The 12,838-nt window shown below is 37.5% G+C and overlaps 1 protein-coding gene across 2 annotated transcripts in view; it reads right to left on the bottom strand.

The window, feature by feature from the left end:
- The window catches only part of RFX3 (regulatory factor X3), a 310,728-nt gene that overhangs the window by 174,990 nt on the left and 122,900 nt on the right, over window positions 1-12,838 (bottom strand). For both annotated transcript variants that reach the window (XM_028835189.2, XM_077966127.1), the window contains exon 2: window positions 8,315-8,439. In XM_028835189.2, the coding sequence (XP_028691022.1) occupies window positions 8,315-8,431 (117 nt within the window). In that variant the 5' untranslated portion in view covers window positions 8,432-8,439. The remainder of the gene's footprint in view (window positions 1-8,314; window positions 8,440-12,838) is intronic.

Below are 12,838 nucleotides of genomic sequence, written 5' to 3'. Positions count from 1 at the left end.
CGGGTAATATCAAATTTTGAGTTTCTAGTCAAAATACTAAAGATATTTTTATCGATTTTATTGAATTGGACAACAATGTCTGTATTTGGAAATAAGATTCTATGATGTTCTGTGAGATAATGAAAAGACAGGAAATTTCATATAGCATTTCAGATTGAGTATCCCTAATCCAAAAATCAAAACGCTGAAATGCTCCAAAATTCTAAACTTTTTGAGTGCCAGTATGACACCACAAGAAGAAAATTCCACACCCGACCTCAAGTAATAGGCTGCACAAAATTACTTAAAATATTGTTTGAACTCATCCTCAGGATATGTGTATAAGGTATACATAAAAATACATATATTTCATGTTTAATGCCAGGTGCCACCCCCAAGATCTCTCATCATGTATATTGCAAATATTCCACAATCTGAAAAAAATTCCAAAGCAAAAGTACTTCTGTTCCCAGGTATTTCAGGTAAGTAATATTTGCCCTGTACATAGTAAGATCTTGCTATTCTCTGTTCAGAATTTTCTATCCTTGAACCATATTGTCTAAGAAAGTGTGACAAATGGATACTTGAGGTCATATAAAATAAACAAAAAACCATAAAAACAATTTTAGAATTGTTTTATTCAGTACTTACTACACGGTGAAATTAGAAGTCTTATGGCTTTGAAGAAACAGAAGAAGTGTGTAACACTGGAATCCTGAAATTTTCTGGTTTCTCACTGATATGGTTTGGCTGTGTCTCCACCCAAATTTCATCTTGAATTATAACTCCCACAATTCCCACATGTCTTGGGAGCAACCCTGTGGGAGGTGATTGAATCATGAGGGGTGGTACAGTAAATTGGTACCAGTAAAGTGGGGCACTGCTGAAAAGACACCCAAAAATGTAGAAGTGACTTTGGAACTGGGTAACAGGTAGAGGTTGGAACGGTTTGGAGAACTCAGAAGAAGTCAGGAAAATGTGAGAAACTTTGGAACTCCCTAGAGACTTGTTGAATGGCTTTGACCAAAATGCTGATAATGATATGGACTATGAAATTCAGGCTGAGGTGGTCTCAGATGCAGATGATAAACTTATTGGGAACTGGAAAAAGGTGACTCTTGTTATGTTTTAGCAGAGACTGACAGCATGTTGCCCCTGCCCTAGAGATTCATGGAACTTTGAACTTGAGAGAGATGGTTTAGGGTATTTGGTGGAAGAAGTTTCTATGCAGCAAAGCATTTAAGATTTGATTCTTGGGTGCTGTTAAAGGCATTCAGTTTCAAAAGGGAAACAGAATATAAATGTTTGGTAAATTTGCAGCCTCACAATGCAATAGAAAAGACATTCCCATTTTCTGAGGAGAAATTCAAGTCAGCTGTAGAAATTTGCATAAGTAATGAGGAGCCGAATGGTAATCACCAAGACATTCTTGACTGAAAGGGACCAACACAGAGCTCGGGTGGTGGCTTCAGAGGGTGCAAGCCTCAAGCCTTCGCAACTTTCCACATGGTGTTGAGCATGCTAGTGCACAGAAGTCAAGAACTGAAGTTGGAGAACCTCTGCCTAGATTTTAGAAGATGTATGAAAACACCTGGATGTCTAGGCAGAAGTTTGCTGTAGGAGCAGAGTCCTCATGGAGAACCTCTGCTAGGACAGTGTGAAAGGGAAATGTCAGGTAGGATTCCCCACACAGATTCCCTACCGGGGTACCACCTACTGGAGCTGTGATAAGAGGGCATCTGTGTTGCGGGAAGTCAGAGACCCCAAACGGAGGAACCGGCTGGAGCCGTGGCAGAGGAACATAAATTGTGAAGATTTCATGGACATTTATCAGTTCCCAAAATTAATACTTTTATAATTTCTTATGCCTGTCTTTCCTGCAATCTCTGAACATAAATTGTGAATATTTCACGGACATTTACCAGTTCCCAAATAATACTCTTATAATTTCTTAGGCCCGTCTTTACTTTAATCTCTTAATCCTGTTATCTTCATAAATTGAGAATGTATGTCACCTCAGGACCACTATTGTACAAGCTGATTGTAAAACATGTGTGTTTGAACAATATGAAATCAGTGCACCTTGAAAAATAACAGAATAACATCGATTTTCAGGGAACAAGGGAAGATAACCATAAGGTCTGACTGCCTGCAGGGTTGGGCAGAATAAAGCCATATTTTTCTCCTTGCAGAGAGCCTATAATTGGATGTGCAAGTAGGAGAGATATCGCTGAATTTTTTTCCCAGCATGGAATATTAATAATTAATACCCTGGGGAAGGAACACATTCCTGGGGGAGGTCTATAAATGGCTGCTCTGGGAGTGTCTGTCTTATGCGGTTGAAATAAGGATTGAAATACGCCATAGTCTCCTGCAGTACCCTCAGGCTTATAGGGTGGGGAAAAGATCCCGCCCTGGTAAATTTGAGGTCAGAACGGTTCTCTACTCTCGAACCCTGTTTTCTGTTGTTTAAGATGTTTATCAAGACAATATGTGCACAGCTGAACATAGACCCTCATTAGTAATTCTAATTTTGCCCATTGCCTTGTGATCTTTGTTTTGCCCATTGCCTTGTGATCTTTGTTTTGCCCTTTGCCTTGTGATCTTTATTGCCCTTTAAAGCATGTGATCTTTGTGACCTACTCCCTGTTTGTACACCTCCTTCCCCTTTTAATGTCGTTAATAAAAACCTGCTGGTTTTGCGTCTCAGGGGACATCACAGACTCACCGATATGTGATGTCACCCCCGGCAACCCAGCTGTAAAATTCCTCTCTTTCTCTTTATTTCTCAGACCGGTCGACACTTAGGGAAAATAGAAAGAACTTACATCGAAATATTGGGAGTTGGTTCACCTGATACATCGGTCCTCCAGACCCCAGAATGACAGATCCACTGACAGCTTGAACTGTGCATGTGCAAAAGCCGCAAACACTCAAGGCCAGTCCATGAAAGTAGCCAGGAGGGAGGCTATAGCCTGCAAAGCTACAGGAGCAGAACTTCCCAAGACCATAGGAACCCACCTCATGCATCAGCATAACCTGGATGTGAGACATGGAGTCAAAGGAGATCGTTTGGAGCTTTAAGATTTGACTGCCCCACTGGATTTCAAACTTGCATGGGGCCTGTAGCCCATTTGTTTTGGCCAGTTTCTTCCATTTGGAATGGCTGCATTTACCCAATGCCTGTACCCCCATCATATCTAGGAAGTAACTAACTTGTTTTAATTTTACAGCCTCATAGGCAGAAAGGACTTGTCTTGTCTCAGATGAGACTTCGGACTGTGGACTTTTGAGTTAATGCTGAAATAAGTAAAGACTTTGGGGGACTGTTGGGAAGGCATCATTGGTTTTGAAATTTGAGGACATGAGATTTGGGAGGGGCTGGGGTGGAATGATATAGTTTGGCTATGACCCCACCCAAGTCTCATCTTGAATTGTAATTCCCACATTTCTTGCATGTTGTGGGAGGTAACTGACTCATGAGGGCAGGTCTTTTCTGTGCTGGTCTCATGATAGTGAGTAAGTCTTATGAGATCTGATGGTTTGAGAAATGGGAGTTTCCCTGCAAAAGCTCTCTCTCTTGACCTGCTGCCATCTGTGTAAGACGTGACTTGTTCCTCCTTGCCTTGTGCCATGATTGTGAGGCCTCCCCAGTCACATGGAATTGTAAGTCCCTTAAGTGCTTTTTCCTATATAAATTACCCAGTCTCACATATGTCTTTATTACCAGCATGAAAATGGACTAATACACTCATCATTCTAGTATATTAGGTTGGTGCAAAAATTAAATTAAAATTAATGGCAAAAACCACAATTACTTTTGCACCAACCTATATATAATATTGAAATGTCTCAAAATTTTAAAACATTAGCTATAAACTTTCTCTTTATGTCAAAATCGACAAAGCAAAGTTACAATGAAAAATTGAATCAACAGAAGTAACTACCTTTGACATCAATATCATGATTGCTATATCCATTACGGGTCAGTAACAAAAGCTAGAAACTTTTAAAGGATTTTACTATAGTTTGCAAACCCAAGATAACAGCAGCACATTAACAATTCAAACATTATAGGCATGTCAGAGGAGTAAGGAATTACAGCACTAATCTTGTCAGTTATAGACAATTTACATCCACAGGGATACCACTGGAATATACTGGGGAGCTTAAACCTAACACTGTTCTACTTAAGAAAAAAAAATAATAATAATGACAAAGAAGAAAAACAGGCTTCCAAATAATTCTGGGAGGACAACATAACAAGGGTCTCCAGGCAAATATCACAACAAAAAACTGCGTGAAATAAAACACTTTGTTGACAAAAAGAAAATGAGAGTTCTCACCTTCTTTCCTTGGTGTAAAGGAATATAAGGTATCACCTGCCTTGAATGTCCCAGAAGAAAAAGCTAACTTGATGAACTGAAAAATATGCCTGCTAGGGGTGAGCCATATGGTACAGTACAATGTTTTTTCCAAAGTGTGGTCAAGGTGTACACAAGATTAATTTTTCTGAGGTCAAGATTGAAGTGTTGCAGGGGGGTGGTGAGGGTGTGTATGTATAATCTTCTATTTATGGTTAGTGACACTGATTTTCCACTTCTGACAGAAATCCAATTTTTTGTTTTTAATATATGTATTTAATATAAAACATGATTCTATTTAAGAAGCAATCAGGCTCCCTCTACCAACCCCTATGCAGTAAGGTGACTGGCCTTCCCTAACTTTAGTAAAATGTTTGGAGTTTGTTCTTTGGTTTAATCTCTGCATTGAGGAATACCAAGCACGGGAAATATCACATGAAAAAAGAGAAAGATTAATTAAATTAGTGCAATAAATACCCAACTCTTTCCCCAACTCAGCTCCCAGGCAGCCAAGCATTCCCCCACTAGGCAGGAAGTTGGACAAGTCTTCTTAAAAAAATTGACCAGCCAAAGAGGAAAAACAAAAATACTGAACATCAGAGGGTTCTTAATTAAAAAGCCTCGTCAGTGAGATGACCCATTTTGAAGTCAGTAAGACTCACTCATACATTCAAATCAGTATCTTATACCCACATTTTAAAATATGGATAAACACGCACAGATTATCAGACATCAGAGAAAAGCTGTTAACATGAAAGACAGAGACATAGTAAAAAACAAAAGAAAACAGAATAGGGTACCTTAAAAGAGACAAGATAAAGAGAAAAAAAAATTCAACAACTTAAAACAAATTAGTATCTTCAGAGAGGAAAAAGAAAACCATGAAATAAAACATAATATTACGAAAAGGAACACAAAGGAACTTTTTTAAAGTTCTTGAAAATTAAAAAAAAAAAAAAACTGATAGAATTTAAAAATAATAGAAAGGCTGAACAATGAAATTGAAAATAGAACAAAAAAGGTCCAGAAAGTGAAAAACACAAGAAAACAGAGGGGGAGGGAATCATAAATGAAAAAACTGAATAAAGTTTCCCAGAAATGAAAAAGCATGAATGTCCAGACTGAAATGGCCCATCAAAGGTTCTAGCACAGTATTTGAAAATAGGCCCGCATCAATGCACATCATCAAAAAGTTCATAAAACTGGAATTTCAAATATTCTACAAAGTTTCAGAGAAAAAAAATCACATAAACCACATAAAAAAGATCAGAAATCAAATTGGTGTTTGGCTTGTCCATGGCATTCCTGCAAACCAGAAGAAACACAATCATTAAATCTAAGAAAAATAAATGAGTTTTACGGGAAAGGAAGGTAATCAATGCTTACTACAAGGCTGGATTTGAAAAGCATTTATATATCATGGTAGTGTAAGCACTGAATACTTATTTACTAAAATTAAAACATAACATAGATTGAGACATATGAAATTATTGTTTTTGTACATAAAAAAAATATGGTTCGATCTGTCAAGAACATGAGGAATCTGAAGGGTGGGTGGGTGGGTCAGGTTGTGTGTTTGTGTGTTAGAAACCAGAAGGTTATGCCAAGATAATGCTTTAAATGCTTAAAACTAAAAATTCAAGATGCAGTAAAATATGTATATTATCTTTAAGTAAATGGAAGTAAATATCAAAATAACAAGTTTAAAGAAGTCAGTGTAGTTGCCTATGAGGAGTGGTTTGTGGGAGAATGGGGAAGGTTAAAGACCATATTTTTAAAATAACAAACCGTACGAAATTTTTCGACTCTTTACACTATTATATGACCTATTAAGACCTGGTGTAAATATTTGATAATATGTAAATTCAATAAAAAGAAAACATTTTTCATGTTTACAGAAGGCACCTTCTGGAGATAGGAACACCATTTTCATCACACTCTTGTTAGTGATAGGCACTCTCTCAAAACCATTCTTCCATAGAGATGAAAACCAGAGTGAGTTAAATGTTCAACATTGCCTTTAAAAAGATAACTGTTATCTTTTTAAACTTAGTTATAACAATGTCTGCATTGTTCTTTACTTGCTCTTTGGATGACATGACATAAGCTATCCCTTTCTCAATAAGGTTTGGAGTCTTAAAATTGGTGATGGCATTAATAATAGCAGAGCCTTTTAAATCACCATTTTGAGGACTCATTTTTAATGGTTAAAAAATATATAAAAAGATAAAAACATAACCAATAATGTGGGCACTAAACAATGGGTACACATGGACATACAGATGACAATAATAGATAATGGGGACTCTAAAAGGAGAGAGGGTGGGAAGGGGATAAGTGTTGAAAAATTACCGATTGGGTACAATGTTCGCCATCTGGGTAATGGGTACCCTAGAAGCCCAAACCCCACCATTATGTAATTTATCCATAAAGCAAACCTGCATATGTATCCTCTGGATCTGTAATTTTAAAAAAGACAGAATATGTTTAAAAGAAATAAAAGAAGCATAAGCAATAGATTGAAACATGTAACACTGTTTGAAGATCAAAACTACATATAGTTCAATCGAATAAACTGGGAGCTTGTGGGATGGGAAAGATGTGTATGTATATATGGTAGAGTATGCTAAGATTTTTTTTTTTAATCTAAAAAATAAACACAAAACGGCCAGGTGCGGTGGTTCACGCTTGTAATCCCAGCACTTTGGGAGGCCGAGGCGGGCAGATCACGAGGTCAGGAGATCGAGACCATCCTGGTTAACACGGTGAAACCCCATCTCTACTAAAAATACAAAAAATTAGCCGGGCGTGGTGGTGGGCCCCTGTAGTCCCAGCTACTTGGGAGGCTAAGGCAGAAGAATGGGGTGAACCCGGGAGGCAGAGCTTGCAGTGAGCCAAGACCGCACCACTGCACTCCAACCTGGGAGACAGCAAGATTCCTATCTCGAAAAACAAACAAACAAACAAACAAAAAGAATAAAACACAAAACGATTATTTCAGATGTCTTTACTTATCCCAAAAGCCAATGACTTCTGTACGATTCCACCACACTCCCTGTCCAACCCAATTCTATATCCTGTAAAGAATATAACCTTGTATCTATCATTTACAAAAATGTCCTTCATCATCTATAACCCATCTATATCCTTCTCCCTAACCACTTATTTATAATTGTAAGAGCAAAGTTTGCTAAAGAGTCTCTTTAATACTAAGAAATTATAGGCAAATCTTGAATCTCAAGATAATGTTATATGACATATGATCTTTCTCACTTATGTTCTCACCACTCTTTAGAAGAAACCACAGGCCAGTGTGTTCAAAATCCACATACATGACCAACATTACTTTGTCAGTATCTTTCCAAAACAAGTCAACTGCCCTGCATATGAATAAGACCTGTAGTTAATATCTGATGATAAATTCGCTTCCAACTTTTAAATGGCATGAGTCAGATCTCCAGACCTTTAAGATTATTCTATTTTCATTCAACAGTATTTATCAGCCACCTAATGCCAAGGCACTTTCTAAAATACCACAAAGGCAAAATCCCTGCCTGGAAGGTACATACATCCTATTAAGTACTACTGTGAGCCACCTAATAAAGAATAATATTGCTGACATTTCAATACGAAAGAAATAGAAAGTTGTGATAAACAATGGGGAGCGAAGAGAAGGAGAAAACTTTGGGTGGTCATGTCAGAAAAAATAACTCGCTTCAGGAGTCAAGACAGGCTGTTTGAGAATAGAGATTGTAACTTAAGTATTCATTTTTGTATCCCTATAGCCCAGCACAGAAAGAAGCTGGCATATCCAAGAAATGCTCAAGAAACATTTGCTGAATGAACCTAAAAACTGAAGTATGCCTGTCATAGCAAGACAGTAAAGTCCAAATAATCTTTGGATACAGGTATGTTGGACAGCCAACATAATGAAAGTAACAGCATCTTTTCTAAGTTCAGCAGCTCCTTACCTGTTGTTGTACTGGTACTTGCTGTACCACCTGCGTAGGCACTGCTGCTTGACTAGCCACCGAAGTTTGTAAGGTCACTGTCGAGCCTGTGTCTGACCCAGTCTCTGATGTCTGCATGATGGTCTCTGAAACAGATTAAAATGAAATTAAAGTTTAAAATGTTACTCCTCCATGACTAGCTTCCTTACAATTGTTCTTAAAATCCTATACTAAAACTAACTTTCAACTCTTATACCTCTTATCCCAACATACTACCATGACAGTCCATGCACATATGTATATAGTCATTTTGACCACTTAATAAATACAGAAAATTACTTATCCACGTTCTTTAAAAAAATTCCCATTAGCACCACTTATCCTGAGACTATCTGGGTTAAATTTCATTGAAAGCTACCTTCTATCTCATCTGTTATAAATTGTTTAAATCCCTTCATAAACTATCATCCAAAATTATGTCAAAATGCTCTTATAAGCCAATAAGCCACCTGGGAATGCATATCAGAAGATAAAACTACCAATAAGCCACCTGGGAGAGCATATCAGAAGATAAAAGACATAGATTTGGAAATTCGCCTTCTATGGACTATATTCGACTCCCCACTCCGGTTTTGTTTGATGTAAATGTCACGAATTCTACTTTCTAGACACTTTTATAGGCTGTCAGGATGTCACCAGAGCATAATTTAGAGTAAATCATTTCTAAGGTCCTTTCCAACTTAAAACAAACAGAGAGTCAAATCATGAGTGAATTCCCATTCACAATTGCTTCAAAGAGAATAAAATACCTAGGAATCCAACTTAAAGGGATGTGAAGGACCTCTTCAAGGAGAACTATAAACCACTGCTCAATGAAATAAAAGAGGACACGAACAAATGGAAAAACATTCCATGCCATCCCCATCAAGCTACCAATGACTTTCTTCACATTATTGGAAAAAACTACTTTAAAGTTCATATGGAACCAAAAAAGAGCCCACATTGCCAAGTCAATCCTAAGCCAAAAGAACAAAGCTAGAGGCATCACACTACCTGACTACAAACTATACTACAAGGCTACAGTAACCAAAACAGCATGGTACTGGTACCAAAACAGAGATACAGACTAATGGAACAGAACAGAGCCCTCAGAAATAATACCACACATCTACAGCCATCTGATCTTTGACAAACCTGACAAAAGCAAGAAATGGGGAAAGAATTCCCTATTTAATAAATGGTGCTGGGAAAACTGGCTAGCCATCTGTAGAAAGCTGAAACTGGGTCCCTTCCTTACACCTTACACAAAAATTAATTCAAGATGGATTAAAGACTTAAATGTTAGACCTAAAACCATAAAAACCCTAGAAGAAAACCTAGGCAATACCATTTAGGAAATAGGCATGGGCAAGGACTTCATGTCTAAAACACCAAAAGCAATGGCAACAAAAGCCAAAATTGACAAATGGGATCTAATTAAACTAAAGAGCCTCTGCACAGCAAGAGAACTGCCATCAGAGTGAATAGGCAACCAACCTACAGAATGGGAAAAAATTTTTGCAATCTGCTCATCTGACAAAGGGCTAATATCCAGAATCTACAAAGAACTCAAACAAATTTACAAGGAAAAAAAAACCCCATCAAAAAGTGGGCGAAGGATATGAACAGACACTTCTCAGAAAAAGACATTTATGCAGCCAACAGACACACGAAAAAATACTCATCATCACTGGCCATCAGAGAAATGCAAATCAAAAACACAATGAGACACCATCTCACACAAATTAGAATGGCGATCATTAAAAAGTCAGGAAACAACAGGTACTGGAGAGGATGTGGAGAAACAGAACACTTTTACACTGTTGGCGGGACTGTAAACTAGTTCAACCATTGTAGGAGACAGTGTGGCAACTCCTCAAGGATCTAGAACTAAAAATACCATTTGACCCAGCAATCCCATTACTGGGTCTATACCCAAAGGATTAGAAATCATGGTGCTATAAAGACACATGCACAGATATGTTTATTGCAGCACTATTCACAGTAGCAAAGACTTGGAACCAACCCAAATGTCCATCAATGACAGACTAGATTAGGAAAATGTGGCACATACACACCATGGAATACTATGCAGCCATAAAAAAGGATGAGTTCATGTCCTTTGTAGGGACATGGATGCAGCTGGAAACCATCATTCTCAGCAAACTATCTCAAGGACAAAAAACCAAACACCGCATATTCTCACTCATAGGTAGGAACTGAACAATGAGAACACTTGGACACAGGAAGGGAAACATCACACACCAGGGCCTGTTGTGGGATTGGGGGAGGGGACATGTATACATATGTAACAAACCTGCATGTTGTGCACATATACCCTAGAACTTAAAGTATAATTTAAAAAAAAACTATTTGGTGATCTAAAACAATTAATGTATATCCAAAAGCCAACTGATATACCCTAAACTTAGCCAAAGAATCAAGTTAACTAATTTTGTGTATCGTATCATATGGTACTAAAATCAAAATTTGATTATAGTCTTATACAAAGATAGCCCCAAATCCATAACATTTAATACAGTTGAAAGATGGGGGAGACTACTATCATGTAAGTGAGATTTGTAAACAAAGACATGTACTTTCTCTCATTCACAATTAAACACGCCACGTTTCTCAGTTTTGCCTGACCTGCCAACATAGGAGTAAATTTTGCATTGTTTACTCTAACAAGAATGCTTTCTCCGGCTTCCTGGCCTTGACATTCCCTTTTACTACTTATGCATTCAATGAAATGAATATGAATTTCCTTGTTATTGAGCAAAGACCAGATTTCTAACTTTCTTTCCTGGAGGAATGCAGCAAAAGAAACAGTGTTTAACTGGTAGCATAAGAAAAACACTGCATCATAGTTTAAATCTATATGAAGTATAGTGAACATTAAGTTTCATTAAGAAATTTTTGAAAGAGTATTCAGTTTTTCAAGGAGAAAATTAATCCCTCTTGGCATCTTTTGTCACAGCATGACTTCTTGTAATTTTCCCCCAAAACCTTCAATCATATTCAATTTCAGAAACGGACCTCTAAAGACAACACATGTATTTGTCTTTTTTATAAATGAGGACACTAAAGCCCAGAGAAATTAAGAGACTTGTTCAAGGTAACAGGAGTAGACTTGGGACTGCGCTTTTTCTCTTTGAATCTGTGCTTAATTTTCTTTCTACACTTTGACATTGGCATCGTTCTAAGTGATTATTTTCTCATTCTTTTGTTAGTCAACCCCTAAAGCGGCACAATAAACCTTGTACATACAAAAGGCATAGCAGTAACAACTAGCATTGATTGTTTAACATATGCTAAGAATTATTTTAAGTGTTTGATATATTTATTAATTTAAAAATTAATCCGTGTAACAACCCAATGCGGTTGGTATGATCATAATTTGCATTTACAGATGAGGAACCTCAGGCATAGAGAACAAAAGTGACTAGAAGTTTACAAAATAAAAGGAAAGTGATAAATTCAGTGGCTAATTCTCCTAGATGGGTTAGCTAATGTTCAGCTCCAGCTTATCGAATGTGGGAAACTTCCTTCCATTTTCCAAAAGAAGCTGAGAATCCAGATTTTTATGTGAAATCTCACAAATGGTGGTTTATTTAAACGTAGTACTGATCTCCAAACACACACGCACAGACACATACACACCTTTGAACTAGCATTAAGACCACAGAAATGACCAAAAATGTTTGCGAATGACAGTATTTTTTACTACACAAAATTCTTGCCTAACGAGTATCACTAGAGGACCTACAGTTCTCAAAATTTGTGGAGAGAATACACAAATTAAGAACCCAGTCTGTGCCTTTTCCTCTTTCTTCTACCATAGACCGGGGGGGGGGGGGGGGGCGGGGTTAAGGGGAGTGGGGAAGAAAGCAAAAGCCAGGGTCCTTTGATTTATTATATATTTATATGTCATTTGTGCCATAGCAGAGGAACTATTAGTAAGAGTGAGGCAATGCTTTTCTGGAAAGAATAAGGAATGAACCAGACATTAGATATCATCTTCTGTGAGGTTTTTTTCAGTCTCTCTTGCCAACTCCAAGATGGCTGGTGGCCTCTGTCAGTTTAGTGTACAGATGAGGAAGACAGCGTTGCCAGTTATAGCTTCGCCTTTAAGCTGCTCAATTAAGAGTAGATGAGTTTCTTACAATGATGTCACTCGCACTAAATCTGCCTATTTCCCCCAAAGCTGGATGGGAATGTTCCAGAGGCTAACTTGTTTGTGCATACATTGTATTACAGACTAGTCTGCATACATTTTTGGTAAATGACCCATACTTTGACATCTACTGTTTTAGATCAAACACATGCAAGGACGTAAAGAAAAAAGTTCTCTTTAAAAATTAAAACGACCTTTAAAGTTATTCTTAACAACTCCCAATAAGCCTCCTGGGAGAGCATATCAGAAGATAAAACACATAGATTTGGAAATTGGCCTTCTATGGACTATATTCAACTCCCCACTCGGGTTTTGTTTGACTCAGAGTG

The sequence above is a fragment of the Macaca mulatta genome, chromosome 15, assembly GCF_049350105.2.
Source record: "Macaca mulatta isolate MMU2019108-1 chromosome 15, T2T-MMU8v2.0, whole genome shotgun sequence".
Classification (NCBI taxonomy): domain Eukaryota; kingdom Metazoa; phylum Chordata; class Mammalia; order Primates; family Cercopithecidae; genus Macaca; species Macaca mulatta.
This window is presented reverse-complemented; position numbering and strand designations above follow the sequence as displayed.